Consider the following 26,200-nt stretch of genomic DNA (forward strand, 5'->3'; position numbering starts at 1 on the left):
TATATAATGTATGCAAACAGTAGTTTCAGTATTGTTCATGTTAGCAACAGACTGGAAGTGACTTAAATGTCTCCCAGTAGAAACAGGTAAGCTGTTAAATCGATGTAATGGAATGCTGTGTAGAACCATTGAAAAGAAATGAGGTAATTCTTATATGTGCTAATAGGAATGATTTCAAAGATGTACTGTTAAGTGGCGGCGGGGGGAAGCTTCCACACATTCACACATATAATGCTGTGTAAATCTACACTGTGGAAGGAATTAGAATCACTGTTTCAGTGGTTTCCTTTGAGGAGCGGGTTGGGGAGGGATGGTAGAGAGACTTACTTTCCTCTATCCTTTTGTACCATTTGAAACAACTTTTTTAACATGTTTATGTATTAGTTTTTACCCTCCCCGAAGTCCTTTATCTCTTCCCACCAACACACACACGCACGCACATACATACACATTCATGCACACTTTTCAGAACATTCAAATGTTAGTCCAGGAGTCTGGCTATGCAGTGATAGGGACCAGCCTGTCCTGATGGTGTTTAATGCTTACTGAATATGCGCTGTGATCCTTGGGGTATTGCAAGCATCTGGTCCTTGTCATCCAAGCTGGTGCTGATGGATAAAACCTCCCTCGGCGGTGGAAACTGAGGCCCTGGCTAAGTAAGCCCAAGCCCCAGGGATCTGTTCTATAGGTACTGTTGGAGGTTCTGAGGCCAGAAAGACCTTGGCTCGCTTGGCTAATTTTAAAGGTCTGAAAAGAGGGTGGGCGGGAAGGAACTTCCTGAGTTATCATGAGTTATGTAGCTCATTAGGAAACCCTGGTTGTGTTTATCAACTGCTTGGTTCTATTTCAGTTTCCAGAGGTGAGAGCCAGAATGGAAACTCACTTGGCATGATAGGGTTTGTGCTTTGTGCAGCCCCCTGGACTTTCTAGAGATACTTTTTAACTCTCGAAGAATTGGAGCTATGACCAGGATTCTTTGTGTAAAACTTCTTAAACAGATCAAATTTAGAGTTTTGTGGAAATTTATACATATCTCTACTTTTTATAGGGTGCTCTTTAAGCTAATTGCTACTTGCATGAAATCTGTAGTCATCAGCTCTGACACCAAGATGAGGGTGAATTCTCTTACCCTTGTTCATATAACTTTTCTCCATGTGAAATGAAATGTCCATGTATATATGTCGTCATATAAATTAGGAATAGAACATAATACTTTCTTTTATGTTTTCATCCAGTAAATCTTAGGCTACTGCTTCTTAATGTTTTTGCCACTCCAGGCTATCTGAGGGATGTCCCATTTCTATCATTAAACAGTGGCTCAGTGTGGCAGTGATTTTCTACAAGGGATGAGGGTCTTTCAGAGCATCCTGTGGGTGGTAGTGGGAGAGTAGGGAGGTAGAAGTAATGATTCTGATTTTTATAACACACACACACTCCTAGTTGAGAATTAACTACCTTAGACAAATGAGTATTGTAACCTTTAACTTTATCTCAGTACCCTGGAGGGGAAAATACCTGACAAGACCTTGGTTTCATCTGGTTGGCATGTCTTCTCTCCTTTGTCTGCTGTCGGGTTGCACATAAACATGTATGTGACAGATGAGCACTGACTTGTACGTGGGCAAGACAGACAGTTGGTTCCAGCAGGTTGTTCCTCCCGTTACAGGAAAAGGCACAGGTTTGAAAAGGCACAGGTTTGAAAGTAGAGGAAGGATTGGACACGTTGCTGGGCCAAGTGAGCGATTCATTGAACCAAAAGTAGGTGGTTTATTCTGAAATTAGCTTTTGTTTCCTTGTATTAACATTGTCTTTTTTTGTTCTAGTTTAGTGGTGATTTAATTTTTTATTTTGGAATTTTGTTTGTTACAGCAGAGATGTCGGCTTATTTTTAGGAATTACTTGAAACCAGAGTCATGGTGGATGTAGGAAAGTGGCCGATCTTCACTCTGCTCTCACCTCAAGAAATTGCATCTATTCGGAAAGCTTGTGTCTTCGGCACCTCAGCCAACGAAGCGCTGTATGTTACTGACAATGACGAGGTAAGTAAGCATCTCTCAAAACCCAAGGCTTAATTTTAGGGCTTATTTGGGGTTGAGCTTTAAAGTGTGCAATGTGAAGACTGAGAAAAAGTGGGGCATAAAGAGAGCCTAAAATCCAAAAAGATGGTTGTCTTTGATAGAATTTGTCTTTTCTTTCAGTTTCTTGATTTAATACCCCTCATCCCTACTGCTCTTTGAGTTTCATAGTATAGCCAAATATTCTAAAACTTTAGTCAGCAGAGGTTGAATGTTTCTTTTTTTTAATAGATTTTATTTATTTGTTTGTTTATTTATTTATTGGCTGCGTTGAGTCTTCCATTGCTGTGCGTGGGCTTTGTCTACTTGCCGCGAGCGGGGCCTACTCTTCGTTGCAGTGCGAGGGCTTCTCATCGCGGTGGCTTCTCTTGTTGCCAAGCACGGGCTCTAGGCGCGCAGGCTTCAGTAGTTGTGGCACATGGGCTTCAGTAGTTGTGGCTCGTGGGCTCTAGAGCGCAGGCTCAGTAGTTGTGGCGCACAGGCTTAGTTGCTCTGTAGCATGTGGGATCTTCTCGGACCAGAGATTGAACCTGTGTCCCCCACATTGGCAGGTGGATTCTTAACCACTGCACCACCAGTGAAGCCCTGAATGTTTCTTAACAAGCATGTCAGTCTCTTCCTAGCTACTGAGCTGTCAAACTGAGTTCTAGTGTGTCTTATATTCAGAGTGGAGAAGGGACCTTTTGTGTAAATATAGGCCAAGTGACTCAGACAGAACTATTTGTTTCCCAGGTCTTTGTATTTGGACTGAACTACAGTAACTGTCTAGGAACTGGAGATAACCAGAGTACACTTGTACCCAAAAAGCTGGAAGCTTTATGTGGAAAGAAGATTAAGAGCCTTAGTTATGGGAGTGGACCACATGTTCTTCTCAGCACCGAAGGTAAAGTGGGAATAAGTCCAGCTTCTGTTTGTGGGAAATCGAGCAGTTAATTCTAAGCTAAGGGGTGGTGGGCTTGTATCAGATATTGGATTTTGAATGATTTGTGTCTTAATTTCTGAGCGGAAGTACACAAAACAGGTAAAAGTTAAACACTTCAGGCTCCCTCTGGAACAGCCATAGGATGACTTGCAATTTAAGCAGGCTTTCGACAACTTATGTAAAGTTGTGAAAGATGAACTATAGCAGATGAAGTGGTCCTTCAGCCTAATTTTTCAGTGAATTGTTGTAGCAAGGCAACGTCCAGGTTTTACTCGGTACTTTTTTTTTTTTTTGGTTGCGTTGGATCTTTGTTGCTGTGTGTGGGCTTTCTCTAGTTGCGGCGAGAGGGGTCTACTCTTCGTTGCGGTGCATGGGCTTGTCATTGCAGTGGCTTCTCTTGTTGGGGAGCACGGGCTCTAGGCACGCACGCGGGCTTTAGTAATGGCTCACAGGCTCTAGAGCGCAGGCTTAGTAGTTGCGGTGCACGAGGTTAGTTGCTCCGCGGCATGTGGGATCCTCCCGGACCAGGGCTCAAACCTGTGTCCCATGCATTGGCAGGCGGATTCTTAACCACTGTGCCACTAGGGAAGCCCACTTGGTACAGTTTTAAAAACACAGTTAGTACTGGTTTTCCTTGTGTGAATCTTGAATTCAAGAAATCTCAGTTCTTTCCTTGGCATTCGTGTGGGTGCCATATGGAAAGAATGTGGGGTAGATTCTTTTCCTCTCTGCCTCCCCAAGATCACCAGAGGGGCCTCTGCATTCTTTCTTGGTGATTTATCTGTACTGTGGGCACCCAGAGCTCTCTGAAAATCTGTCATATATAACCCAGATTCTTCCCTTTATGTTTTAGGCACATTAGTTCTTGCTCTCTAGCTTTTTGTTGGGTAAACTGTAGGGCGCACGTGGGAGCGTTTGCTTCTCCGCCTTTCTGTCTCTAGCCTGGGGAATCACAGCTTCCTTGGATGTTACCGTGGGTCTTGGTATTGAGCTTTTTAACAGCCTTTAACTTACATCTGAATCCACTCCCAAGTTCTCCACATCTTTCTCAGGCTGTGAGATCCAGATGTGAGCATGATTGTCTGGTAAGAGTAGAACTGGTGTGGAGTATAATGAGGTGATTATCTTGCCTCTGCATTGTGTCATCATGCCTTCCGGCATCACACGGGGTCTTTCAAGCAGTTGCTTCTTTGCAGACTGGTTCAGCTTGTCATCCATTGTGACCTGATGATTTAATGTTTTCCTAACACATGTTAATTTTAATGAGGCATTGATTTCTGACCATAAAATACTGAAGCAGTTTTTTCTGGAGCAAACATACAGAAACATATGCATTCGGATTCTTGGTTTTCTTCAAAGTAGTGACCTTGGGCAACTATAACTTTTCTTCTGGAATTATTTTCAGAGTCCAGATCCTACAGTTTTAACTATCTTGAATGTTACAATTAAGATATAAATAAACATAAAACACAAATATAAATAACTGGTTTTCTTTTTTTTGTTTGTTTTTTTGCGGTACGCGGGCCTCTCACTGCTGTGGTCTCTCCCGTTTTGGAGCACAGGCTCCGGACGCGCAGGCCCAGCGGCCATGGCTCACGGACCCAGCCACTCTGCGGCATGTGGGATCTTCCCGGACCGGGGCACGAACCCGCGTCCCCTGCATCGGCAGGTGGACTCTCAACCACTGCGCCACCAGGGAAGCCCAAATAACTGGTTTTCTTGTGGGAATAGTCTTCTTTTTGTTTTTAATTCAGTTTTGATTGTTATAATACATTTACTACAACATACATATGATACATGATGTATCGGATGTTTAATGTATGTATGATACATATATTTGTGTGTATTTTATAAGTATTACAAATAGTCACATAGTTTAAAAACAGTTTTAACACTTTAAACCATCAAATAGTATATGGGTTTTAGTAGAAAACAGGACTCTGTCTCACTCCTCCTTACTCTTAGAAACTGCTATTCAGGTGGAGTTACTTTTTAACTCCTTCAGGTGTTTTTTTCTGGTATTTACTCTCATATTTTTAAATTAACATGCTTATACTGCTATTTCTAAATTTTTTTTACTTTAGATATTATCCTTTGACTTTTTGTAACAGCAGATAGAATTTAGCTCTCTTTCTCCTACCTTCCCTCACCTTATTGCATCACTATAGGGATATCACCACTTTGGTTTAATCAGTATTCAGTGTTCACATTACTAGGAGTTGATAAGTATTATTTATAGCTGAGCCATCTCCTTTCTTATACAACTGTTTGTTTTCCTGGGCTTACTTGTTTTTCATAAATGTATGCTGAAACTCTTCTATAGCGCAGTATTTTTTTTTTTTTAGCATCTTTATTGGAGTATAATTGCTTTACAATGGTGTGTTAGTTTCTGCTTTATAACAAAGTGAATCAGCTATACATATACATACATCCCCATATCTCCTCCATCTTGTGTCTCCCTCCCACCCTCCCTATCCCACCCCTCTAGGTGGTCACAGAGCACCGAGCTGATCTCCCTTTGCCATGCAGCTGCTTCCCACTAGCTATCTATTTTACATTTGGTAGTGTATATATGTCCATGCTGCTCTCTCACTTTGTCCCGGCTTACCCTTTCCCCTCCCCGTGTCCTCGAGTCCATTCTCTAGTAGGTCTGCATCTTTATTCCCGTCCTGCCCCTAGGTTCTTCATAACATTTTTTTTTTAATTCCACGTATATGTGTTAGCATACGGTATTTGTTTTTCTCTTCTGACTTACTTCACTCTGTATGACAGACTCTAGGTCCATCCACCTCACTACAAAAATATGGAACGCTTCACAAATTTGCGTGTCATCCTTGCGCAGGGGACATACTAATCTTCTCTGTATCGTTCCAATTTTAGTATATGTGCTGCCGAAGCGAGCACCAGTATTTTTTTTTAAATTTTTAATTTTATTTATTTTATTTTTGGCTGTGTTGAGTGTTCGTTGCTGTGTGCGGGGTTTCTCTAGTTGCAGCGAGTGGAGGCTACTCTTCGTTGCAGTTCCTGGGCTTCTCATCGTGGTGGCTTCTCTTGTTGCAGAACATAGGCTCTAGGCGCGCAGGCTTCAGTAGTTGTGATGCGCGGGCTCTAGAGCACAGGCTCAGTAGTTGTGGCGCCAGGGCTTAGTTGCTCCGCGGCATGTGGGATCTTCCCAGACCAGGGCTCGAACCCGTGTCCCCTGGGTTAGCAGGCAGATTCTTAACCACTGCGCCACCAGGGAAGTCCCTATAGCACAGTGTTGCTTCTGGGCACCTCTGAGCATATCAGTACATCTCCGGAGTGTTCTGTCCCCCTACTCTAGCCTGGACTGGTCACTCTAGGCTGTTGCACAGCCGTCGGCCTAAAACTTCATTTCACCATCATCCTCGGATGTCCCTTCTTTGTTCTTTCTGGATCCTTTGTCCTTTCTGGATCCCCTATTTTTTGTGTCCTGTGTCTTCCTCCTTGGATTATACCCTCATTTGGGTGAAACACATCCCTAGTGGCTTCTCAAGGAAGCAGGTGTGAGAGAAATCTTTGAGACACTGTTTTAAAATGCCTTTATTTTACCCATGCCATTGATCAGTGATTTGTCTGAGCAAAAAGAAAAAAAAGGTACAGTATTTTCTGTTCCAGTCCTTTAATACTATTTTGAGTATTTGCCTCTACTACCTGGTATGCAAGGCTCAGTCCAGAGTAAAGGATCTCTTCCTGTTAGGACCCCATTTATAGCCCCTGAGGCTACTGGCATTGCTCCAGTGTAATCCCCTTGCTAGCTCAGTGCGGTGGGGGGTGGGTGGGGGGGGGCGGCGGGGGCCTTCTCCCCAGGGAGTTTTCCCCATAGCCATCTGCAGTCCCTGGCTCTCGTTGACAGAATGGTTCTTGTTGGCATTTTGTGCCTCTCAAAGTGCAAGAGAAATATGTCTAGATTCAACCCACCTCTGCATTGCTGCAGCCCCACTGTGCCCATTCATTCCATGGACCCAGGTGGCCACGTCAAGGGAGTGCACCAAATGGTCCACTTGGTGGTTCCAGTCAGCTTCTTGTGATGGGCATCAACATGTCCTACTTTAATGTGCCTCTTAAATTCCCAGAGTGATTCCATAGGGCCATGCTCCATGTGGGCATCCCTTTAACAGTCAAGTTTCCATTGCTCATCTACCTGACCATACAGCCAGGCTATTGGCTATAGCCCATGAGTTGGTAAAGACCCAAACATACGGGTTTTTACCATTGCTTAATTCTTCCATCACTGCTCGGAAAACAGCCTGCAGTTCAGCCCACTGCACTGATTTATTCTTGCCATCCACTGGTCTTAACGTGGGCGCTCTCCAAATGGGATGTTGTCCATTCACCTTGGAACGGTGTCTGTAAAGCAGGCGGCTCTTTGTTGTTCAGTTAGAGCTTCACAGGGCATGTCCACAAGGCAGTGGGTTCCAGCAGCTCCTCAGGCAGCTCCAAAGTCGGTCCTAGATGAAAAGAGGCTCCCTGCTCACGCCTGTCTGCATCCCCCCAGCAGCACACTCCCCTGTAAGCCATTTCTGTTTTATTACGAAACTCTTTGGGTCACCGCCTTTCTTATTAGAGGGCTTCTCCGACACCACCCAGGATGTTATGGGCATCTGAGGTCTCATGATTATTTTATGTCCTTCAATCATTGAGGCAGTCTCAATTAATGCCCAGGCTACTAATTTTCTCTCAAACGGTGTGTACCAGACAGCGGCATCTGGGAATTTTCTGGTCTAAAATCCCAGTGGTCACTGCTGGGAGCTGCTCCCGGGTTTGCCATAAGCTCCTCTTGCGGAGTGCAGGTGGCAGATACTCTCAGAATCATATCTGATGGGGCCGTAAAGCCCCATAAGCACTGGGAGAGCTGCCGCCCTCTGCTCATTCAGACACGGGCTGTTCTTGCGCAGGTCCCCATTCAGATACACCTGTCTTTCGGGTAATCTTATAGATGGGAGCTAGCATGGTTTCCAGATGTGGAATATGTATTCTCCAAATGCCAGATAAACCACCCAAATGCTGGCTTGCTGCTGCTGCTTTGGTCCTAGGGGTGGGTGGCGACAGCAGTTTAGTTTAGCCTCTGGTGGAAGGTTCTTCGTGGCTTCGGCAGGTTATTCCTAAGAATTTTACTGTTGGGTAGGCCCTGGGACCTTTGTGGGATTTATTAACCAGCCCCAGTGGGTCATGTGTGTCACCATGGCATTCACATCACTCCTTGCCTGCTCTTCAGTTTCCAACATTGTCATAATGTCATAAGTATAGTGTATGATTGCACTTGAGACCTGTGTCAAGTCCAGATCCCTTCTGACCAAATTGTGACAGTCAGCTTGTGAGTTCAGATAAACCTGTGATGACACAGTAAAAGTAAACCAGGATCCTCCCCACATGAAGGCAAACTGCTGCTGGCTTTTTTCTGAGATTGAGAAGGAAGCATGTGCAAGGTCAGCCCCTGGGTTCCGGCTTCTGCTGGCCTGCTGCATCTTCTTTGAGGCTGAAGCCACGACCGGAACTGCTAAGGCTGTAGGCGGCACAACTTTATTTACGCCTCCATAGCCTACCGTTACCCCCTAGGAGCCACCTGCCTTTTCCCCAGGCCTCACAGGGCTACCGTACGGTGAGTGCATTGGTACCAGTGTTCCAGCTTTAATTAAAATGGTGAGCTCTTTCTGTCCACAAGGTGTTCTATATTTAAGTTCAGCACCTGTGCGGGCTCAGGCAGTTCTAGTGGTTCCCATCTAGCGCCCAGTAAAACCGGCCTGAGGGCAGATTTACACGCCTTCTGTTTTACAATGTTAGGTTGGGGAAGCAGTCCCCAGTCTGATGTAATATCCATCCCAAGACTCCGTTCAGGTAAGGGGGATGCATCCACATCACACAGAATCTGTTCCAAAACCCCAGTTTTCATTCAGATTTTCACTTGAGTCCCATCAACTGTTACCCATCTGTCTCCCCCATTCTAACCTTAGCTGTTAAGACTTCACCAACAGGTTTTGGAATCACAGTGCATTGGGGTCCTGTATCAGAAAAGTTTCCTCTCCTCCCCATGGCTGTTTCACCCACACATGTGCTTATGCCCTTGGGTGCCTTGCTGGGGGTCGGGCCAGAAGATCCTGGCCTTTAGGTCAATCTTTATCTTGATTAATCTTCCTTACCATTGCCCCAGGGCATTCCTGGTCAATTTTCTTATCTTAATCTTTACCTTCTGGCTTTTTAATGCCTTCCAAGCTGGGATAAATAGAGCGGACTTGTTTGGGGCCCTTTAATTTTAGAGACCAACATGGGGTCCCATTGGTTCACCAGTCCTGGTCGTGCTGCAGCCACACCTTGGTTTCAACTGCATCAGCATCCGATTTATTCATCCCACTTTGTAACAACCGTTTGAAGACTTTCGCTCTGCTGGGGTGAGTCCCTTGATTCTCCCCTTTGTCTTTCCCTATTTTCATAATTAATGTTCTTAGTAAGGCCCCTATGGGGAAGTGGAGATAGCAGATTAGATAAGGTGTCTCAAACTGTTTGATTTTGTAGCAGTAAAGTTACATGAGGTGCCCATGTAACAGGGACCCCCCTTAATCACAGCATTTACCATAATCTGGCTAATGGGCGTATTCAGTGGGTGAATATCCCAGTCATCATAAAGCCAGTCCCACGTGGCTTGCATGCGAAGCATCTCAGCTGCTTCATCTGGGGTGTTCCATCTGGCATTAATTGGGGGAGTTGGGAAATCCCTCTCATCAGGATAAACAGACTTTACAGTGGCTTTCATCCAGTCCACCAACCTGGCTGTCTGCTCAGGAATAACCTCCTGAGTGTCTGGACCATGTACAGCCACCTGTGATTGTTCAGTAGAGAGCAGTGGGTCCTGCATCAGCGCAGACATGCTCTTCCACTCTGCAGCCTTCAAGGTCAAAGACACAGCCCTTGAATTAGTTCCTCTCACAATCCGGTTCAGTAAAGGTTCCTCAGGAAGCTGACGCTGCTGCTCCTCAAAGCAAGCCAGTTCCTTCACACTATACCCCTTGCTTTTAGTTGTTTCTTGGTTTTGCCCTTCTCCTATGGTAACTGTTTTCTTGGCGACCCAGAGGTACTAGAGGTACTTTCTGTTGCATAACGTTTCCCTTTCTAGGCAGCTTTGAGGCTAATGGCTGGAGCTCAGATTGACCCAGATCTGAGCTTGAATCAGCATCAAGGCCAAGCACTTTGTTTTATTTTTATTTTGGCTCTTACATATGAAATAAGCGGGGAATTGCTTATTTATTGATTGAAAAGTATTCATTTATTTATTTGGCTGTGCTGGGTCTTCGTTGTGGCACGCAGGAGCTCCGTTGCTGCATGTGGGATCTTTGTTGCAGCGCATGGGATCTAGTTCCCTGACCAGGGATCAAACCCGGGCCCCCTGCATTGGGAGCGTGGAGTCTTAGCTATTGGACCACCAGGGAAGTCCCAGGAATTGTTTATTTAGTGTGCTTCTTATTTTGCATTTCCTTATATATCCATTGAGCCAACTCCTTGGGAGTTCCGTCTACTCCCATTTCTAAACGGCATTGGTGACTTTCACCTTTAGTAACTGATTGCACCACAGCTGCAGTTTCATACCATGGTGACTAGGTAACCATCTAGGAATCAAAGGTTCCTCATTCCTTGCCCTTTTATCCTTTGTCTTCAAAAACCACATGTCTGTGAGTCAGGGCTGTTCTTGCAAATCCTTTTTCTGGCATCAACTGAATAGAGAGTTCCTGGACCTAGTTCCGTGTGTGTGTGTGTGTGTGTGTGTGTGTGTGTGTGTGTGTGTGTGTGTGTGTGTGTGTGTGTGTGTGTGTACCAGCATGGTGTCCAGGAATCCTACCTGGAGATAGAATCAGATTCCATTGGTAAAGGGCTCAGTCCCACAAGACCACCCTCCACTTCAGATGTTGGTCACCAGACCAGGTTGTTACCTGTGCTTCTGATTAACCTGCTGCAAATCAGAGGTTCCCGTGACCCTCTCCTTGGGTTTTCCTTTGTTTTGGGCCCCGCCATGTGGCACGTGGGATCTTAGTTCCCCGACCAGAGATCGAACCCGGGCCCTCAGCAGTGGAAGCACAGAGTCCTAACCACTGGACCGACAGGGAGTTCCTTCCTTGGGTTGATTAATCTGCTAGAATGGCTCCCGGCACTCCAGAAAATCCATTTACTCACTAGATTACTGATTATTATAAAAGGATATTAAAGGATATGAGTTAACAGCCCAAAGAAAGGACCTTCTGTCCTCGTAGAGCCTGGTGCCTGGCACAGTGGCACATGTAAGTGTTCTGGTTCCCCGACATGGCAGCTCTCTGAACAGGGGCCAGAATTAGCTGTCCTCCTGGGTTTTTATGGAGGCTTCATTACATAGTCGTGATTGTCGAAGTCACTGGCAGTTAATTCCGCCTCCAGCCCCTCTCCCCTCTAACCCTCTCATCTTGTGGTTGGCTCTTCTGGCAACAGACCCATCATCCTTAGGTGCTTGCAGAAGTCACCTCAGTCACATGACAAAAGATACCCTTATCGTTCTCAACACTTAGGATATTCCACCGGTTTTGGGAGCTGTGAGACAGGAACTGTGGGTGAAGACTAAATATACAAGATAAGCGTATTTTTGTAATCTGGGTGACCAGATACGTATTTCTTATAAATCACAATGTCACAAAAAGCAATTAAGCTTGGAAGATGAGTTGAGCAAAGTACAGGGGTTACTGTTTCTTCTTTGAGCTGATTCTTTGTGTGCGGCCACCCTGTATAGATGGAGTTGTTTATGCCTGGGGCCACAATGGATATAGCCAGCTTGGGAATGGGACGACCAACCAAGGCATTGCTCCCATCCAAGTCTGCACCAACCTCTTGATCAAGCAAGTGGTTGAAGTAGCTTGTGGCTCACATCATTCAATGGCTCTGGCAGCTGATGGAGAGGTAAGTGCCCTGCCTTTATTCTTTATTTTTAACTTGTGGTAAAATACATGTAACATAAAATTTACCAACTTAACCATTTTAAGTGTACAATTTAGTGACAAGTATATTCACATTGTTATGCTACCCTCGCCACCATGCATCCACAGAATTCTTTTCGTCTTGCAAAACTGAAACTCTGTACCAGTTAAACATTAACTCTCTCTCCTTTCTCTTACTCCCAGCCCCTGGCAAGCACCATTCTACTTTCTATCTCTAAGAATTTGACTACTCTAGGTACCTCACATGAGTGGAATCATACAGTATTTGTCCACTGTGACCGCCTTTATTTCACTCAGCATAATATCCTCCAGGTTCATCCATGTGGCAGCCTGCGGCAGAATTTCATTCCTTTTTAAAGCTGAATAATATTTCATTGTCTATTTTGTTTATCCATTTATCTGTCGATGAATATTTGGGTCATTTCTGCCTTTGGCTATTGTGAAAGTGCCTTGCTTTTCAAAAAAAAATGACCATATTTGTACCTGGATATGGTGTGAACATAGCAGCCCCGTGTGCGTCGCTAAGAACAGTATGGGAATGAACCCTTTTTCTAATACAACTTATATTGTGTGATCAGGACCACTCTTTTGAAGACAGTAGAGTTAATTCTTAAGGCAGTTGAGTCTCATGCTTTTTGCTAAGATTACAAATCAGATGTGTATGACAGTTTTCTATACTTTTGTTTTTTTTAATGACCCCCATCCCCTAAGGTCTATTTTGTTTTTCAGTAAATGTAATGATGTCATAGAAAATAACTTTACCAACATTCCAGTAGGTTCTGAACAACCTGTTCACCCCCCAAGTTCCATGCTTAGCTTAAATGTTACTCATCCTGTTGGTACTACCTTCCAGTCTTTTGTATCGTCTTGTTCCTCTCCATCTCCATAACCTTAGGCCAGGCCTTGTCATCTCCTGGACTGTTGCCATGGTCTCTTTTATTCTATAGCTTTTTAGTTGGTCTGTCTGTGCAGTATTACTTCTCTGCCCCCTGTGATTTATGAAATGCAGATCAGATCATATCGTTCCCTGTTTAAAGTCCTTCAGTGCTGTTACCGTGATTTTACTAAGTAGGGTAGGTTATGGGTGAACAAACCAAAGCACCTTAGGGAGATCAAGGTTTCATGGCTGGGATGTGCTGGAGCCAGGCCTAGCAGGCCTTATGTGCAGAACCTGCTGTTCCTAGTCTGTTTCTTGGTTAGTGGAACCCTCGTCCCCATTTTTAAAATAAAAGGCAACTGCATTGGAAGGGAACTTGGGATATTTGAAAAGAAGTGCAGAAGAATGATTGTTGAAATTAGAACTTGCTAATTTGTGCAGCCTGGATTCCTGGTTTATTTTAACCTGAAGCATATGCTACTTTGGATAAATATTTGCATTATTACACTAGCTAGTGAATCCACTTTCAGGAAGTATGGCAGGTTATTTCTTTTGTGCCTGTGAAATGAACCTGTAGCACATATTCTTTTTAAGACATCAGCCGTGGGTTTTAAGACATCACGTGGGCAGCCTCAGACACGTGAACTTAGATAGAAAGTGCTGACAGAGGAAAAGAGAATTGTGGAAGCCGGAACTCAGGATGTGTGAGGACCACTTCCCACAGGCAAGTGAAGGGGGTGAGAGGGGTCCTTACAAATTCTCCTAGTGACGGAGGAAGTTATCTCCTCTGCTACCAGCATCTGCCCTCCTCTGTAATTCTTCTCTCTGATCACACTCTTATTTGATAGGCTCAGTTAATAATTAACTTAAAGTGATTTTTAGTTTTGTTTTTCTTCTTTAACTTAGCATAGAGCTCTGTTTGTGTCTCTCTCCCTTAGAAATCTGGTTTTCAGGTTATGGTCCATCACAGGCCAAAAGTAAAGAGGATGCAGTTGAGGAGGGGAGCTGCTTGGAGCTGACAGACAGCAAATGAGAACTCAGAAAATGTCATCAAGAATAGCCTAACAACCCCATTGTCATTCCTGTAGGGACAGCATCTCCTTAGTACTTGTGAGCGTGTGTTAGGACGTGGAACTATGATTGATAATTACAATGATGGTAGGCTTGTGTCATCAGGAAAATTTATATAATGTCTCCTATTGGTGATTAGTGAGATAGGGAAAAGCATAGTATGGTTTCAAAAGTTTCGATGGAAAAAAAAAGACTTATTTGTGCCCAGAGAGTTTGGCTGATTTTTTCATATCACTGTGGCATACTTATGTGGCATATACCTCATATCCTATTGATGCCGGATTAAAAATCCTATATAGCTGCCATAATTATAGTGGAAGTATAACATAGCGGTTAAGAGCGCTGCTAGACTGCCTGGGTTCAGATTAGTAGTAAATTCTGCTTGCTAGCTGTGGAGTCTCAAGCAAGTCACTCAACCTCTCTGTGTCTATTTTACATGTATAAAATGGGGATGATATTAGTACCTATCCCAGGGTCATCTTACAGGATTACTGTGAGGATTAGATGGGTTAATGCATGTAAAGCACTTAAGACCATTTAGCACATTGTAAGTACGCATTAAGTGGGTTTATTTTTATTTTATGATTGTTATTGTGTGTTAGAGGTAGAATTTTCACCCTTACTCTTCTTTCTTTTTCTTTTCCCCTTCTGTTGTGTAGGTGTTTGCTTGGGGCTATAACAACTGTGGCCAGGTGGGATCAGGATCTACAGCAAATCAACCAACTCCTCGCAAAGTTACAAACTGTTTACATATTAAGAGGGTGGTTGGCATTGCCTGCGGTCAGACCTCATCCATGGCTGTTCTGGACAATGGTGAGGTGAGCGATGTCTGCATCCCCCTTTCTCCTCCTATCTCCTCCTTCAGTGAAATGTCCTTTTCTTTCCAGGTAGATTCTGGAAGGAAGAGTGCTTTGTTTTGATAGCTCCGTAGATAGTTAACTGATTGAGGTTGTAATCACAGGATGTTTGCTCCTCATTATGAATTTTTAAATTCCAAGATTTATCTGCAAGTAAAGGTTCTAATGTGTTTTTTGCCAGATCCAGATAGCCCAAGGCTTATCGGTATTTGTGATTTAATGTAGTAGATAAAAGAATTTAATACTACCTCTTTCTTCCAATGAAAAAGTGAACTATGCACTCTTTTTTTTTTTTTTTTTAAGTGAAAGGTTTATTTAGAGAGATACTCATTGCATGGCGAGAATGCGGTCCATCTCAGAAAGTGTGAGCGGCCCTGGGAGAGACACACTCCACTGACAGAGTGTGCGGGCCACCTCAGAAGGCAAGAGGCAATGTGCACTCTTTAAAGTTAGCTGGCGATGTTTATACGCAGTAACTCTAATGGGCGTGAAGCCTCTGTACCTACCTACGTCTGGAATGTTTGTCCACAGGAAGAAGCAACTTGCAAAAGGAGAATTTTTCGTCCTGATTGTTATTGGCTACTTTTAAAAACCCACCTTTCAGTGACCTTCTACCATAGTCACCTTTGAGCGGATCATTATTTCTATAAAATAATTCTGGTTGAAGCTTCTGCGTCAATGAACTTGTTACCACCTGTGCCTGTCTCAGTGCACAAAAATTATTCAAAGATGCTTCTTTGGACACAGACGTATGGCATCCTGCATTGGGGTGCGAGGGTGGTTTAGAGTTTACTGAATGCTCGGCTTTGTTAGCTCACTTTTCTTTTTTTTTTTTTGCCGTACGCGGGCCTCTCACTTGCTGTGGCTTCTCCCGCTGCAGAGCACAGGCTCCGGACGCGCAGGCTCAGCGGCCATGGCTCACGGGCCCAGCCGCTCCGCGGCATGCGGGATCTTCCCGGACCGGGGCACGCACCCGTGTCCCCTGCATCGGCAGGCGGACTCCCAACCACTGCGCCACCAGGGAAGCCCTAGCTCACTTTTTGAATCAACCCCGGTATCACACCAGAGGGCTTCCGAATTCCTTGGGATAGTCATCTAACATCCTCCATTCCAGTATTTTCCACTTCTTTATTTTAAAAAATTAATTTAATTTTAAAATTATTATTATGTGATTATTTCAACAAAGGAAAACAAATGAAACATACAAAGTAAAAAGTGAATACCTTTCCTTCAGTTTTGTTAATAGTTTGATGTATATCCTTTTGGACTTTTCTCTATAGTTAGTTATGTATGGTTGAGTATAAGTACCTTCTTTAAACAATGGGATTGTTATACCTACTGCTTTTTTCGGCCAGTCTGCAGCTTTTCTGCTTAACAACGTATGTTTTACCTGAATCTATTATCAGACCATTGATAGTTGCTTCCATTATAATAGTTGCTTAGTTTTCTTTGTATGGGTGTTGGTTTTCCTGTGCACATGACCCGCATCCAGAGCTCTCCTGATGGGCCTTTCAATTGTTGTTTATAAACTTTGTTGCACTGCTTTTCTTTGTTACTGTTTGTGAGTGTGTATATCTTTGCACACTCTTGCAAGTATGTCTATAGAATAATTTCCCAGAAATAGGATTTCTGGGTCAGGGAGTATGTCATTAGAATTTTTGATAGCTATTGCCAAATTTCTCCCCAGAAAGTTCAAACCTATTAGACTTCTGGCATTGAAAGTGCTTGTAACCATCTCTTGTTTGTACCCTAAACTCCACGTCCCCTTTTTCCCTCTGTCACCCTGACTGGAAAGGCCCTCGCCGATGCCTGTTTGCCCTGTGTTGCCATGGGGCGTGTTGCCACCCATATCTCGTGTTTCTGATTTGAGCAAGGCCTTTTGTCTGTTCCTGACCAGTACTTTACCCATGTCCCGTGCTGGTCATTCTAAACCTTTAACTCTCGCTGTCAAACCTATGCCCAGCTCTGCTGCTTTCAGCTGATGACCCCCTCTTGCTTAGGGCGTCTAAGGGATCGCCACATTCCCTTATGTCTCCTTCTTTAACCTCTTTCCTGGTCCCTCTTGTGGTGCCGCTGTCACCGCCTTCATTGGACCCTCATCAGAGCTCACCTGTTTGCTGATGGGAGATGAGGTTATATGTCGAGGTCTCCCTGCCTCTGGTCTTACACGCCGCAGTCACCCTTCATGTTGCCGCCAGCGTGATCTTTCCAGAATACAAATGTAGTCATATTGATCTCAGTTTTGGAATATTTCAGTGGAAGATGCACAGATGCATTGCACTTTCCTTGGTTTGTGTTTTGGCCCTTTGGGCCCTTACCTTTCTTTCTATTCTCTCCCCAGCCGCCACCCCAGCTATCTCCAGCACATTCTGTGCCCTCCCCCTGAAGTGCCTTCAGCCCTGCTCAGACCTCTGCTTTCTGAAAAGTCTTGCCTAAACTTTCTTCTGTGGCTAAATCCTTTCTCCTCTCTACCTGTAGTGCCTTGATTATCTCTCTATTATAGCACTTGCCGCCTGGCTGCAAAAAATTTGCATGTGTCCATCTCTCCTGTTAAACTGTTTCCAAAGGCTTATTCCTAGTACCTTTCACAAGGTCCTGAGATACAGTAGGTACTTAGTAATTGTTAATGAGCCTCAGCTTCCTCATGCCTAAAACAAGAGTTAATGACTTGCCCAAGGCTATCCAACTAGTAAGCTGTGGAGTCTGCTAGATTCTGTCATCCCTACCCCTAAAGCATCTTCTGTTTGGAGATCAGTTGTAGGATCACATTTAGTGGAATATGAGTGTTGGAAGTGAAAAAAGTATCTGATTTGTTTAGATGGATGACATTTTTAGCTCTTCCCTCTTACCAGCAGTTTTAAAAGCCTGTTCTCCCCCTCTCTCTGTCTAAGGTATACGGCTGGGGCTACAACGGCAATGGTCAGCTAGGCTTGGGAAACAACGGCAATCAGCTGACCCCCGTGAGAGTGGCAGCTTTGCACAGCGTTTGTGTGAACCAGGTACGTATGGTGGACCCTTAGGTCTCGTCCCCATCTATCTTCCCTGCTCTGACTTGGCGGAATAGTTGCAGGCTCTTAGTTCCCCGACCAGGGATCGAACCCATGCCTACTGCAGTGGAAGTGTGGGGTCCTAACCACTGGACCGCCAGGGAATTCCCAGAGATGTACTCATTAGTAAGTCTTTTTGAAGAGTACCCTGGGCCTTCATCTTCCACATTTAATATTATATCTTTCCTAAATTCCCATGATGGGAAGCAAGACCATGGTGCTGGCACACTGGTCTTGATAAGTAAAAAAAAAAAAAAAGGAATGGAAAAATATCTAGTAGTCTCAGGTATAGGCTTTTCTAATGCTTTTTTAATGTTCCAGAGAATGTCAGCCCACACCTGATGATGAATTGGCATTCTGCAGAAGCTGGCCCTAATCTTTAAGTAGATGTTTTCCCTGCCCTTCCTGTTTATGGTAACCATTTAAATTTACTTGCAGATTGTCTGCGGCTATGCACATACTCTAGCACTAACTGATGAGGGCTTGCTCTATGCCTGGGGAGCTAACACATATGGGCAGCTGGGAACTGGCAATAAAAATAACCTGCTAAGCCCAGCACACATCATGGTGGAGAAAGAAAGGTAACTTGTCAGTACCATGTCTCGGAATTGTGTGTGCGTTGGGACTTGGGACTGTGTGTGCTGGAGCTGTGGTCTTTGGCTGTGTAGCTCTTCTGTTTATTAACATTCTCATTTTGAACAAAGGAGTGTTGTACCAGTCAGAATGAACGTGAAGTTGACGTGATCCTTACACAGCTTTCTCAGATAACCACCTGAGATTGGTAGGCAGGCATTAATGCATCTGGGTATAATCCCTGCAGCTTCTTGTTGCCTGTTTAGTAGGGAAGAAAAGTAAGGTCTGTCACCATGTTGAAATTTAAAGCATAGTATAAACTCTTCTTTTTGAGCCAACTAAAACAACTTTTAAACAAATAAAATCTGCCCTTGAAAGGGCATTATCTGTTTAAATATTGATTTGATTTAATGTGTGTTACTAGAATAGATGCTTAATGTTTGTTCAGCCATATTGTGAGGTCTTACCCACTAAGTGTTAGAATGTTGACTTCTGATTCTGGGACCCTGCCTAAGAAGCATACGGAGAATGTAGTAAGTTTGGCTTGATGTCCATTTGGATTGGGACATTCAGAGTCCATGACCCCCGGACCAGTGCCTATCAGCTTAATGAGTGTTCTGAACATTGGTAGGGGGTGAGAGATAAAGTTGTATTTGTAAGGAAATGGTATATTGAATACAGTATTTTTTTGCTACTGTCTAAGCCTCCAGAACTGTCAGGACATTTTTTTCCAGGGTCCACTTCCCTCATTTACTTTGGTTTCTATTCCCTTTATCCAGGTTTTCTTCAACAGTATGCATTATTCATCCTAACTCAGAATGAGGTTAGCGTGAGAAGTGGGGCAGCCAGGAAGGGAGACACACAGTACTCTTGCTCTAGTCTTTTGCTTTTGTCAGTATGATGTGGTAGCTAAAGTCCCTGGATCTTGGGCTTTTTGAGGTGTTCTGAGCGCGCACTTTTTATTTACCTTGTGTGGCACGCTTAGGCTTCTGTGAAAAAGAAGTGACGTGCATTTTTCTGAAAACTTCCCAGGGTAATAGAGATTGCGGCCTGCCACTCTGCCCACACGTCTGCAGCCAAGACGCAGGGAGGGCACGTGTACATGTGGGGCCAGTGCCGGGGCCAGTCGGTGACCCTGCCCCACCTCACCCACTTCTCCTCCACCGACGACGTGTTCGCCTGCTTCGCCACGCCCGCCGTCACCTGGCGCCTCCTGTCTATAGGTAAGGAAGCTCAGGGCTGCTCCCCCCAGCCAAGGGTGTCATCAGCTGACGGGTGTTCCTGCACATTTGCTGGCTGTGGGCTTTTTTAGGTTCAAGATGTTTTATCCTCCGTTAGCTTTAATACCTTTCCCCAAATTAGGTTTGCATAATACAATTTATTAAAACGTTATGGAATATTATATGGATTTATTATTTTCTCCCCTTCAGTGTTTTCAGTTTAATTGAAGTGAAATTCACGTACCTAAAATTAACCATTTTTAACGCGTACGATTCAGGGGCATTTAATACCTTCACCATGTTGTGCAACCATCATTTATATCAAGTTCTAAAACACTTTCATCACCTTAAAAGAACACCCATTCTTTCTTTCCCCCAACCACTGGCAACTACCAATTTGCTTTTTGTTTCTATGGATTTACCTGTTCTGGATGTTTCATGTAAGTGGAATCATACAATGTACAACCTTTTATGTCTGGCTTTTACTCTGCTTTTGAGACCCATCCAGGTTGTAGTATGTATCAGTACTTCTTTTCTTTTTATGGCTGAGTGGTATTCTGTTGTATACGTAGACCACATTTTGTTTATCCATTTATTTGTTGATGGACATTTGGATGGTTTCCACCTTTTGGCTATTGTGAATAGTGCTGTTATGAACGTTCATGTACAAATTATTTGAGGAACCTGTTCTTAAGTGCTTCTGTTATATTAAATTTATTACATAATCTCATATAACATGAACCAAAAATGAACTTTAAAAAAAAATGAAAAACTTGTGGTTTTGTTAACTTTGTGGAGTTGTTAATTCCAATTTCCTTCCCTATTTTTCTTTCAATGAATCTCAAATACTTTTTTGGGGAGGAAGGGATCAAAACAGAGGTATTATAAAGGATAGTGGGGGACTTCCCCTGGTTGTCCAGTGGTTAAGACTCTGAGCTTCCACTGCAGGGGACCCAGGTTTGATCCTTGGTCAGGGAACTAAGATCCCACATGCCGCACGGCCCGGCCTTAAAAAAAAAAAAAAAAGGATAGTGGATTCAGGTTGATGTTTGGTTATATAATCTGTCCCTTTTCTGAATATTGTCTTCTTCAAGGGTCCATTGTTGATTGAAAATGTTAAAATGTAATCAAGCTGTGTAGCCATTAACATGATTTTAATCTCTTTTTCTTTTATTTCTTGTTTATTTCTACCTTTTTGCTAATGTATTTCTTCTAAATCATTCTTTTGTTTGTGATGCAGAGGAAATAAGTGTCATGATACCCTGTGCTTGAAAATTAATATAGCTGTTGACAACATGGGGTTTGGGTTGCTCAGCAATTGTTATTGAAGGTCTTGTAATAACATGTCATGCTCAGGTGTGTCAGGTAGCTGGAGCTGTCCTGTCATCAGGTGACCAGTCTATATGGTCATGGGGGCAAGAGTATGTTTAGGAAAAGTGAAACTGCTGCTCAACGTAAAGTGAAACAAATGGAACTTTTTCAGGTTCTTTATAATACAGTATTTTTTTTGCAGTGAATATTGTGATCAAAGAAAATTTAGTTCATAGAATGGGACTCTTTGGCCGTAATCACACCTATGTATAGACCCTGTACACATCTCAGAGTCCCATATACTGCTTAACCTGGACCTGTTTATAAAAGGCTTTCCTTATCCCTGGTGGCGCAGTGGTTGGGAGTCCGCCTGCCGATGCAGGGGACACGGGTTCGTGCCCCGGTCCGGGAAGATCCCACATGCTGCGGAGCGGCTGGGCCCGTGAGCCATGGCCGCTGAGCCTGCGCGTCTGGAGCCTGTGCTCCGCAACGGGAGAGGCCACAAAAGTGAGAGGCCCGCGTATCGGAAAAAAAAAAAAAAAAAGGGTTCCCTCAGGTTCTTGCATTTTAAAATCCTAGTCCTGAAAAGACATCCCTTTCAGACCAAACATCCTAATATTTTCTGTTATTAAGTTTGGAAAAAGTATGGTCCCTGAATATATCTCCCAGGTGACTTCTTTCTCTTGCACCCGCCAAAAGTCAGAAGTGTTTGTGACCTCTCAGTTTCTGATCTCAGCTGTGTGTCAGGAAGAAAGTCAGAGGATGAATTCACACCTATGAAGAACATTTCTCCTCTGAAGGGAGGTACTATACTTGTTGCCAGAAACCAAGATAGTCCAACTCTTAGGACTAGATGCAGGAGTTAGGCACTGATAAGAAGCTGTTTTTTCTGTGGGGAGGTTGGTAGCAATCTAGACTCTTGGACTCTGCCCATCTTAGTTATTTCCTTTCTTTCATTCACTGGGGATTCAGGTTACAGGGTCAGGGAAAGCCTGGTTTTTGAGAGCTTGTCCACCTCTCCTCCACAGCCAAGAGACTCTGCATTATCAGGGTAGGGGGAGGATGTACGTTAAGGGAATAGGGCTTAGGCAAATGGTATTTCCTTGGGAGATTCTGATAATAAAGCTCGTGGAAAGCTCCTTTGTTAAGCTTCAGCCTAGTTTTTAGCAGTTGTCCCTCCTCTTAAGATGTGCCCTGGTAACATCAGCTGCTGAGAATCACCTTCTCACCTCAGGGGACATGGAAATCTGTCTCCTACATCGATGGTACCCTTCATTCAGTGCCAGCAGTGGGTCTCTGGACTTTAAAAATTTCCCCGTTAGCCTTCTTCTACCTCTTTCTCTTTATTCACACACGGAAAGCACAGGAAAGCGTTGCATGAGTTTGTACAAGTGCCTTTACTTTTCTTCATGATAGCACAATTCTACTTAAATATAAGAATTACATGTACTTACACCTTCCTGTCAGGCAGTGTGATCATGGTTTTGTAAAGCTGTTCTTTCTAAGTATACATTCCTACTAAGTAAATTTGCTCTGCTTTTAGATAGTGTGTAGAGATTATTGCTTGTACTGCATTAAGTTTTAGCATTAAGAAGGACGTTTAGATTCCAGATATCGAGGGAAAAGGGTCACCCTGTGAAAGAACACACTCTTAGCCTCAGTGGTGAGTTTGTTTCTTAGGACTCCTTGAGTCAAATTTACCAACTCCTTGAAGCAGAGCAAAGGTGTCCTTAGAGTTTCTGTCAAGGAAAATTGATAAATTCTTAGCCTTAGAAGAGCACCACTCAGTTTTTGAGAGAAGTAGTTACCTAATCATGATGATCTATAACTTTCTCTTTTTTTAAAAAAATACACGTTTTTAATGTCTAACTTAGCATGTCAGACTGGTATTTGGCCTTTCCAAATACGTATTTTTTTCTGAAGTTTATACACTTAGGACACTTAGGTAACAGCAGCTGCTGAGAATCACCTTCTCATCTCAGGGACGACAGAAACTGTCTCCTGCGTCTATAGTACCTTCATTCAGTGCCAATGAGGGTCCCTGATTTTTTGTTTCCCCATTAGCCTGTGAAATTCAATTTAATTTCTGTGACATTGATTTTAATTTAATACTGTGAAATTGATTTGTTGAGTAAGGTCTGAACTCTTCTGAAAAAAATCTAATGGAATTATCCATCATGCTAATCATTATCTTTCTGAAGTCTTTCAAAGCTTGAACATGTTTCCTGAGCTTCCTGTATTAATGTGCTCATTTCCTTCAGAGCATGAAGACTTTTTAACAGTTGCGGAGTCACTGAAGAAAGAATTTGACAGTCCAGAAACTGCCGATCTGAAGTTTCGAATTGACGGGAAATATATCCACGTCCATAAAGCTGTTTTGAAAATCAGGTATTTTCGCATGAGTTTAGAGTCATCAATAACCTTACTTTCTTCTACAATCTCCATTTCTTTGTTATTCCACAAAATGGGGACTAATAAGAAATAATCTTGGTAGTAGAAAGAAATGGCACAACTCAATCCATTTATTATGAAGAGTTTTGCGTGTTATGTGTGTGTGTGTTTGTGTGTGTGTGCACTCATGTGCCTTTTAGAAAAAGTGTAATGTAGTATTTTTCTGTATTTTTAAAATGAAGGAGATCGTGAATACTTACTTTGATCAAAAATTTGTATATAAGGTTTAAGAAAATATAAAAGATTATCAGTGAAAAGCCTATATATCTTTTTTTTTACTCTTAATTAAAGATTCATTTTCCATAAGCAGAAAACTCTTAGGAATACTGGACTTCCTAGCCCTGAGAGACATCTAATTCCCAACTAAAGAAATGTTTTTAAATATAGTAAATGGCAGGAGCTTTTTGTATAAATGTGAGGGAACTTTGTATTTATTAGTACCTGGACCATTGCTCACTGAGGCTACCATTACAGAGAAAGAGGCACATAAAATCAGACTATTGAGAGTTTAACTAGCCACTTACAAGTCTTTTTTGAAAATGTAGTTAAATATTTATTTACAAAATAACAAGTTTTAAGGAACCGAAAAGCTATGTCATTCATTACTTTAAGGGAGTAAGGATCTGCACCAAGTATTAACTGAAAAGGTGAACGGGAAATGTTTCTATCTGTGAAGCTGGGGCCATCCAGTCTGTTCCTTTCCTGTATAGTTTTCTGACCGATTTCATCTATTAGTTCTTGCTTAGACAACTGCATCTTTTTACTTCCCAGATGAGGTAAGTTCCTTTGTAAGTGGAGCCATTCTTTTAATATTCTGAATGGATATTGAAAGTATTTTTGTGTTTATAGTGTAACTCATTTTAAAAGGATTTGAAAAGGTGATTTTTAAAAAATTATAAAGTATGTTATACTTGAAGAAAATTGAATATTCAGAAATCAGTTCCTCATAGGGACTTCCCTAGTGACGCAGTAGTTAAGAATCCGCCTGCTAATGCAGGGGACGCAGGTTCAATACCTGGTCTGGGAAGATCCCACATGCTGCGGAGCAACTAAGCCCATGCGCTACAACTACTGAGCCTGTGCTCTAGAGCTTGTGAGCCACAGCTGCTGAGCCCGTGCTCTGAAACGAGAAGCCACCACAATGAGAAGCCAGTGCACCTCAACGAGGAGTAGCCCCCGCTCACTGCAACTAGACAAAGCCCACGTGCAGCAATGAAGACCCAATGCAGCCAAAATTATAAATAAATAGAAATCAGTTCCTCATATAGGTGGATTTGTGTATGAAATACAGTACGAAAAGACCTATTTAGGTTTTCTTGAAATATGTGACTATTCTAGTGAATGTGTTTTATAAATAAATTGGTAACCGGCTTGGGAGGAGAGGGAGGGGAGCAGGTCAGAGCAAAGGAACAAAATAGGGGTGGTGGCTGTTTTGAAGATGAGTCAGAAAAGAAGGAAAATTGTCATGTAAGGTAATGGAAAAAAAATCCTCTTAAATGTAATTCAGTTAACATTTTAAAAAGTTTTAAGAATATGCTGATTACATGACACACAAAAAATGAATCATTTGAATGACATGAACATATATCAAAAGTTTGAACACTCATTTCTGAATTTCTTTTAATTTCATTGTTTAAAATGCCCTTCTCTACAACATTTTTTAAAAACAACAAGCAAGCAGAAAGACTTGATCTGACTGGGGTCTATCAGATGCAAACAGTGGCTCCATGTATAATTCTTACTATTTAATAGGTAGTATAGAAAATGAAAGTGAGTGGACGTAAAAGGTGAATGTAAAAGCCCTTGCCTGTGGAATATGTTTGGGTTCTTGTACATGGAATGAATGTATCGGGTTGGCCAAAAAGTTCATTTGGGTTTTTCTGTAACATCTTACGGAAAAACCCGAACAAACTTTTTGGCCAACCCAATACTACTCAAATATTAGTAGTTAAGCATACCCATAATATTTGTTTATCCCTGATTTCATCAACTTAATTAGGTAACTTTTGCTGTTCCGTTTTAGGTGTGAGCACTTTCGATCCATGTTCCAGTCTTACTGGAATGAGGACATGAAGGAGGTGATAGAAATAGACCAGTTTTCCTACCCAGTGTACCGTGCCTTTCTCCAGTACCTCTACACAGATACAGTGGATCTGCCACCTGAAGATGCCATAGGTACCAGCCACATTGGGACTGGCCAGGGCACAGGGTCAAAAATATAACTCCCCATATTCTTACAGTATTGAAATGTAAAAAGTTTCAGGTTTATTGGTTTTTACATGGTTTTTAAGAAAGATTTGAAGTAAATGCCTTTAAAAAATAATACTGTATTTGGGAGAGGGATGGACTCAGAGTTTGGGATTAGTAGGTGCAAACTATTATATATAGGATGGATAAACAACAAGGTCCTACTGTATAGCACAGGGAGCTATATTCAATATCCTGGGATAAACCATAATGGAAAAGAATATAAAAAAGATTGTATACCTGTGTATAACCGAGTCACTTTGCCGTACAGCAGAAATTAACACAAAGTTGTAAATCAACTGTACTTCAATAAAAATTGTTTTAAAGATAGTATTGTATCGATATGGTTAATAATTATGGACACTATACGACTGTGGTCTTATTTTACTTTTTTTTTTTTTGTTATAGACATTATATTTTATTTATTAAGAGCATTGCTCAAGTAGAGCTAGCTTAAATGCTACCTCCACTATTTTTTTTTTTTAACATCTTTATTGGGGCATAATTGCTCCACAATGGTGTGTTAGTTTCTGCTCTACAACAAAGTGAATCAGCTACACATATACATATGCTTCCATGT

The 26,200-nt window shown here is 42.7% G+C and overlaps 1 protein-coding gene and 1 non-coding gene across 2 annotated transcripts in view; one reads left to right on the top strand and one right to left on the bottom strand.

Moving 5' to 3' along the window:
- The first annotated feature begins 1,682 nt into the window (after window positions 1-1,682).
- The window catches only part of RCBTB1 (RCC1 and BTB domain containing protein 1), a 33,001-nt gene continuing 8,483 nt past the window's right edge, over window positions 1,683-26,200 (top strand). The window contains exons 1-10 of the mRNA XM_065896334.1: window positions 1,683-1,758; window positions 1,870-2,039; window positions 2,808-2,958; window positions 11,762-11,928; window positions 14,574-14,732; window positions 17,663-17,770; window positions 18,257-18,399; window positions 19,424-19,614; window positions 23,184-23,310; window positions 25,397-25,548. Coding sequence (XP_065752406.1) covers window positions 1,914-2,039; window positions 2,808-2,958; window positions 11,762-11,928; window positions 14,574-14,732; window positions 17,663-17,770; window positions 18,257-18,399; window positions 19,424-19,614; window positions 23,184-23,310; window positions 25,397-25,548 — 1,324 coding nt within the window. The 5' untranslated portion in view covers window positions 1,683-1,758; window positions 1,870-1,913. The remainder of the gene's footprint in view (window positions 1,759-1,869; window positions 2,040-2,807; window positions 2,959-11,761; window positions 11,929-14,573; window positions 14,733-17,662; window positions 17,771-18,256; window positions 18,400-19,423; window positions 19,615-23,183; window positions 23,311-25,396; window positions 25,549-26,200) is intronic.
- On the bottom strand, window positions 5,795-5,901 carry LOC136137887 (U6 spliceosomal RNA). Its single transcript, XR_010656750.1, has one exon. It is a non-coding gene; the product is annotated as a U6 spliceosomal RNA (small nuclear RNA).

The sequence above is a fragment of the Phocoena phocoena genome, chromosome 18 (genome assembly GCF_963924675.1).
Source record: "Phocoena phocoena chromosome 18, mPhoPho1.1, whole genome shotgun sequence".
In the NCBI taxonomy this organism is placed as follows: domain Eukaryota; kingdom Metazoa; phylum Chordata; class Mammalia; order Artiodactyla; family Phocoenidae; genus Phocoena; species Phocoena phocoena.